A 7,065-nucleotide genomic window follows, 5' to 3' on the forward strand; every position below is an offset into this window, starting at 1 on the left:
GATTTGTAGGATAAAACAAAAATCGTAATTTTCATCATCATTAATACTGGATCTGTCTATCTGTTCTTGTCTTGTATTGTGCTGACTTGTGATTTTTTTATAACTAGACTAAGATATAATGACAGTGCAGTCTGAGTAATATACTTTAAGTACTAGTACTGCTTAAGTCTACCCTATAGGGACCATATTGACTTTGTTTTACGGTATTTATGATTCTGTCATTATTGAAGACCCTCCAGCAACTATCAAGATGAAGAACAGGAATAAAAACTTTGACCATTGATCATTTTTTTTATACATTGTGTTCGATTAGCTCCCGTGCACGTGTACTTCATATTCCTTCACTCTCTGTTAAAGGGTCTGAACACGACTTAATGTAAATTTAACCCTTGAATGTAAAAGGTTATATGGCAATACATTGATGTTTTTTTTCTTCAAAAAATGATTTGATACCGGGAAATTGGTGGACGTACTTTAATTTAAACCATGTCAGCTATCTAGTTTTATCCACAGGCGCTTTGGTACTATATGATACAGATATTTTTTTCTGTATTATATACCCAAGCGCCTGTGGTTTCATATACAAAACAAGGCAGTTTTGTATTCTTTGATATCAAGTTAAATTCTCCATGAAGAAACAACCATTTTTTTCTGTGTTCAGTAGCATTGTATATTAAAATATTTTCTCGCATAATGCCTGGACATCGTTGGACATGCAATATTACACAGTGTGACACGTTTACAAATGAAAATTAACAATCAGACTAGTCATTATGTAGGACAATAAATGAACAAAAGACAAACCCGAGACACAGAAGTAAAAACAATAGACCATCAACTCTGAAAACCAAAAGTAAAATAGAAACATGGATTACGAAAAACATGCAGGGGAGACACCAGAGAGTGAAGAGAACTTGCTTCTTGCAAGACACTTTCCGTGGAAACAATTTGATATGAAAACAATCTTTTGTTTTAGTTTTTTTGAAATTTAAAACATGAGGCATTTGCCTCATTTGCCTCAATATAGTTACGGCCCTGTCAGGTGGAATGTAAAAGTTCGAAATGCATCAACTAAACAGTTCTTCGGGAAATAAGGTTGACATAACTAATCGAAAAACAACACAAACTTTACAAAAAGAAACAAAGACTGTGTAGAAAATTAAAACATAAGTGACCTGAATGCACTCTAAAAATGGTTAAGTGAACTATGGTGCAAACTAGCCAAATCTTTCTTGTAGCAAATGACATAGACAATACCGATGACAAATCTATAGCTTTCGATAAAGTTATGAACAAAGAAAGGACGTCAAAAATGTATACTGACGACAGTGAGTGACACAAATATTTTTAAAACGGTTGACTAAGTATGATCGTGTTCTTAAATTTGTCGAAAAATGACTCAAACTTTAAAATAAGAACACTTATATGAATAACATTTGTTAGACAGCAACATACCAATCAAGAAGGGGCTTCTGTGATCAGGTGGTCTAATTAGTCGATCTAATGTATCACTAGCATATTAACACTGAGGTTGGGAGATCCAATCCCGCACGTACAGATGCACATGAATCATTTTATTTATTCTTTCTATAGAATGGAGACGATGTAGAGCTTGACATATTTTATTATTATACATTATTCTTTTTCCTGTTTCCTTACCAATGTATTTTTTTTTTAAAGTTTGTGTCTTTAGAAGAAAGAATAATAATGAATTGTAAAATCACAAAATTACAAAACTCCGAAAAGTGTCATTAACCTGAATTGCACATCTCTTATTTATCTGTGTTAGCACGTTTTGCGAGTGAGCACAACGAACTACCCAAAGGCTTCACATTGTCACAAAAAAAACGTAACCATTGAGGTGTATTTTCAGGAATTTGCCGAATGACGTCGAAATTTCATGCAGTAATAACCGGAAGCAGTTGAAATAAAACGGACGCAGTTGATAACAAAAGTCATTTCACACATCGGGTTCAATCACCAACTTTCTACATAAGAAAATGCCTGTACCAAGTGAATATGACATTTGTTATCCATTTGTTTGATGTGTTTGAGCTTTTGCCAGTAGATTAAGGACTTTCCTTTTTGAATTTTCATCGGAGTTCAGTATTTTAGTGAATTTACTTTTTTTATAGTTTTTTCATATGGTTTGTCTTGTGTTTATGGATTTCATTTGTCTTTTTGCTATTTCTAATGGACATGATCCGAGTTATGGAGTTCAATAAATCTTTTTATATGTCATGACCATAAAAGTTGAGCTGTATTTTCAAGACTACATCATTATAATGAGCTAGGGTAACCATCGTCATCACAAAGATATGTTTTTGTCGATTATCTTTCAAGATAAGAATACATGAATATCAATACACTTTATAACAAAATAATCACAGCAAATCCATAAAAGTTAATTATGGGATTAAATATAACAGTTATTCATATTCCAAATCTATCGAATAATGTTTGCAAGATAAAAGATAAAATATCAAAAATGAAAGTGTTCAAAAGTACACAAAATGCACTGCAAACGTTAATGAAATATAATAATGGGTACACACTATTAACAAAAGCTCCTAAATAACGATGAAGGAAGAATGGTTCATTGTCGGTAGATGATAAGTAATTTTCGTCTTCCTCTTCCTCTTCGGACTCTACGCAACAGGTTCTCTTAAAATCACAACATTTTTGTCCACTGTTTTCATCATTTGGATCGTTCAAAGCCCAACAAGATAGTACACCGATACAACACAGGTTACAATCACATGACCAGAGCTTGCAAGAAGGTTTGCATTCATCAATTACAAGCTTCTTACCCCATAAACAGCATGGCTTTGAACATTCACATCTTAAATAGAACAAGAATAAATACAAATATCATCGATATTCACAATTGATGTTATAGAAACGTACACGCATGCACAGACGACGTATGACAGATGATAAATTTTATGTTTTCTGTCATTTTAATGGAATAGAGATAACAAATAAAGATAACAGTAGTATACCGCTGTTCGAAATTCATAAATCGATAGAGAAGAAAACATTCCGGCTTACATATTGTATTTGAAGCTACGCGACATCAATTGGTGATTTGATGGTTACAAATACCACTACTTAATTTGCGAGCATCAATTACCAATTGATGCCGTCGGAGCTTAATAAACATACTACAGTTTTCTCCGAAAACAAATACATTAACACCTGTCTTCTTTTAAAAGATGTGTTTACAACACAAAAAAGGACGAAAATAGCATTTAAGAATTTTTATTTCTGTCTTTAAAAAGAAAACTGAGTTTTTTCGTGCCACAATAATGGTCTACTCTTATAAATACCATCTTCAATTACATGGTATGTGTACATTTATACGACATATTCATGTTTGGTCTACACCACACTAATGGCGCTCGAATAGGGATAATTGTTTTGAAAAGGTATTTATAAAACACCTTTTATATTTCTTCATTACAGGGTCAAGTTGTACAATATCAGTGAAAGCATCATATACAAAGAATAATACTCACGTGTAGAAGCAACAACAACAAGGACACAAACATCTCATACATCCTTTCAAGGAACATTCAGTGGGACAGCAGCAGCTACAACAACTGCAACAACTACTTTTTTTCTTCTTTTGCACCGTTTGCGTCATGAGGGTACTTTCCTCACAACACGTTGCACTAGTTATATAACGCCATATATTACTAATCATTGCCATGCCACCATTAATTACAGCAGTTATCCTTCTTTTCAGATGTTTCTCATCGTGAAATACATCAGTGTTGCAGCTCGGTAAGCAAACATTTTGATAGCGTAAAAGGAGAATAGCTTGCGGGATTTCAATTAATATCAATTTATATAAAGTCTCTGTTCGACCGTCAAGGAATTTTTTCGGATAACTGAGGATACCTTTCCGTTTTTCCAAGTTTCTCAGCTTTTTCTTTTCCTGATTTTCTTTAAACACAATTTCGCCTCTTATCTGATAGATAATATTAGAAATTTGAATTAAAGCTATAGCTGTACCTGCAATGGTAAAATACATGTAGTTGTGGGCTATGTCCTCCATGTCTGTGCAATTTTTTCCGGAGTTGCCAAATTTGGAGGTTCCATTAACATACAAAGGCGGGTCTTTCATATCAAACCACTGCATCCAGTCAGAGACGCTATCCATCACGATAAACAACGCTGAAACTATTCTTGTCAGAATGACTCTCTGCGACTCTCGCTTCTTCTGCAATTTTGGAATTTCTTCATCATCACCTCTACCAATTGTTTGGTCCGGCGGAAAAGATGATGGTCGAGTCTTTCTTCTTCGCCTAGAATTGTTAGAAAATTCATCTTCGGGTAGTTCTACTGTTGAAACACTTGCACGATCGAAATGATCCATTCCATTCAACGGATGTTGGTTCATGGCTCTTGGTTGCTGGTTAATAGGTGCTGCCATTCGTGGAGGTTCTATGGCCAACCTTCTTCTAGAATATTCATGTGGTACCACTTCTGGATAACGGTCATCTATTGCAGGGAGGGATGTACTCGGAATGTATCCCCTATTAGTAAAGGATGTTTCTACACTCCTACTGCTCATTTCAAAAGAAGGAACGCTGGTGTTATGGGCAAATCCTTGTGGATGTTGGTACGTTGGTGGAATTGACGGGAAACTAGCCGAATTTCCCCGGTATCCGAAAGAACGTTCAACTGTTTTTTCGTGAGCTTCATATGATCCAAAGGAATTTCGATCAAAACGCCTATCCATTTTTGCTCCTTTCTTCTTTGAACTGAATTGAATTTATGTATCAAAGGGTCGTTTTATCTTTTTAAGATTTTGAACTTTGTCAAATAGAAGAGACATGATAGATAATTGTGATTTGAGTCAAAGGTAATATTTCTTATCGCTCGGTTTAAACTACATGTAGTATTATGACATGTACAAGATTCAACAATATTGCATAATAATGACAAGTGGTTAGTTTGAAATTCTTTTTATACTTTATGAGTTTTTATATTTTTTTAAGAACCTTTTTGTACTTTTAATAAACTTACTGGGTTAACGATTCCTCGTGTAAAGTTTGAATTTGACTGAAATGATATGATAAACTGTTTAAACAAAAGTATGGTTCTAAAAAACATCATATAAAAGCAATCTAAAAAAATTCACAATGAATCATAGCTAAACCAAAAGTTAGATAGAAAATATGTGAAATTTGAGACTCTTATAACTGGAAATATGCAGCGCACACATCGTAAAAATATATTTTGACATGATTGTTATAGCAAGTTACATATCAGACTTTAATATTTTGTTTGTCGAATCCTACATTCTACTGATATTTAAACTGAATTAATTTTTTTCAAGTCTTTTGCGATTTAGCCAATATTTACGACCAATTTGACAGCTGTTATTTCGAGTTATTTTCGGTCTAATACGAATTATTATGAGTTATTTCGGTGTATTTACGATACAATTCCACAATTTGTGAAGAGTTGTCAGAAAAAAGTATTAGCGACTTACAGACATTTTAAGGTTCATGTGGACCCTATGGCTGAAATGGCCGTATTTTCACCTCTAAATTTACTCTGAGCACAGGCAAACCTATGCATCTGGAAAAGTTTTAAGGCATAGCATGCTCTAGATAAATAGAATTCAAATGCATTGTATGATTTAGAAAATTCATAACTTAACTGGATTTTGCCGTACACTTTAATTTTTTCGTCCCTGCAGAAGATGATAAAATTAACAAACAGTTGAGTTTACCTTGATATGGTCCACTCAGGTACACAGTTTAATTAACCAATTATTGTCAGGTATCTATTGTCCATCTATTGTCCATGTCATTTAATACAGCTCACTTCAATTATTACCTGTGGGGAAGTTCTCAAACCTGTTTCCCAACTTAGTTTATTTTGGCACCTTCTGGAGGAATGAAAAAAAGTGCACGGCAAAATTCTGGTAAGTTTTTATTTTTCTAAAACATAAAACATGTTTGCAATTTATTTATCTAGGGCATGCTATGCTTTAAATTTTTTATAGATGCGCAGGTTTGTCTGTACTCAGAGTAAATTTTGAGGTGAAAATACAGCCATTTTAGCCATAGGGTCCACATGAACCTTAAGGGCTTTTACGGATTATTACAGGTACATTATGAAATGTTCCTATTCATCGAAGCTTTACGTGCTAATTACGGCCTGATAACGAGTCCTTACGACTTTTGAAGCTTTTATACAAAATAGTTATATATCTCATGTCTATCTGTAAGGTACTCTTAACTTCACGTAGGGAGAGATCGTAAAAACTCGTATAACAATCCATAAAGTCATTGTAACACTACCGAATGCAATCGGAAACAACACGTACAGTAAGCACATGTAATAATTCATAAAAAATCAGCAAACAAACTGAAACAAGTCGTGCTTACGTGTTGATTACGATTTTATTCAGTTCGTTTTACAATGACTTCACGGGTTGGTACGAGATATACGAGAATTTTAGTTTGTACAAAGTCAGGAATATGACAGTTGTTATCTGTTTGATGTGTTTTGAGCTTTTGATTGGGAACTCCATTTTGAATTTTCCTAGAAGATCGATATTGTTGTTACTTTACTTTTTACGTGTACATGCGAATACGGTACGAATATGTTTGTAATAAATCATGACAGTTCTGGAGTACTGACTACTGAGCTGATGAAAATCCCTGATTAATTGACAAAGGGCTTTTATCAAATGATTTAATCCTGTTTTTTGTGTGTTTTTTTTTAAAGATTTTTTTTATCTTAATGAAGTAAAGATTATCACCCTAAAAATTATAGTGATACAGCATGTTTTTGTCTGTCACGATTGATAACTAAATTTCGACAATAGGTATTCTTCTGACAATCGAAGTGCAATATTTCAAAAGAGAAAAAAAAATGGTATCAATGAATTTTACAATCCGTGTTTACCGACGTTTCAATTATGCGTAGAACTTCTTTTTTCCGTTCTTCATGAGCTACCCTACTAACAACAAAAGGACTACAAAATAAACAATTTAATTGCTTATCTAAGTGTTATTGAATTGCTTATCTAAGTGTTATTGT

At 33.5% G+C, this 7,065-nt stretch overlaps 1 protein-coding gene across 1 annotated transcript; it reads right to left on the minus strand.

Moving 5' to 3' along the window:
• Positions 1-2,366: 2,366 nt before the first annotated feature.
• On the minus strand, positions 2,367-4,811 carry LOC139518931 (uncharacterized). The gene is made up of 2 exons (XM_071310624.1): positions 3,519-4,811; positions 2,367-2,842 (listed from the first exon to the last, which is right to left on the minus strand). The coding sequence occupies exons 1-2, from the start codon at positions 4,745-4,747 to the stop codon at positions 2,434-2,436; spliced, it is 1,638 nt and encodes a 545-aa protein (XP_071166725.1). The 5' UTR covers positions 4,748-4,811; the 3' UTR covers positions 2,367-2,433.
• Between the last annotated feature and the right edge of the window lie 2,254 nt (positions 4,812-7,065).

The sequence above is a fragment of the Mytilus edulis genome, chromosome 4 (assembly GCF_963676685.1).
Source record: "Mytilus edulis chromosome 4, xbMytEdul2.2, whole genome shotgun sequence".
Classification (NCBI taxonomy): Eukaryota; Metazoa; Mollusca; class Bivalvia; order Mytilida; family Mytilidae; genus Mytilus; species Mytilus edulis.

Bases quoted from the DNA above. Each gene is read 5' to 3' on its own strand.
- LOC139518931 (XM_071310624.1), bottom strand. From the start codon at position 4,747: ATGGATAGGCGTTTTGATCGAAATTCCTTTGGATCATATGAAGCTCAC. The intron at 2,843-3,518 runs GTGAGTATTATT...GTTCTATTTAAG, and splicing joins TGTTGTTGTTGCTTCTACAC to ATGTGAATGTTCAAAGCCAT.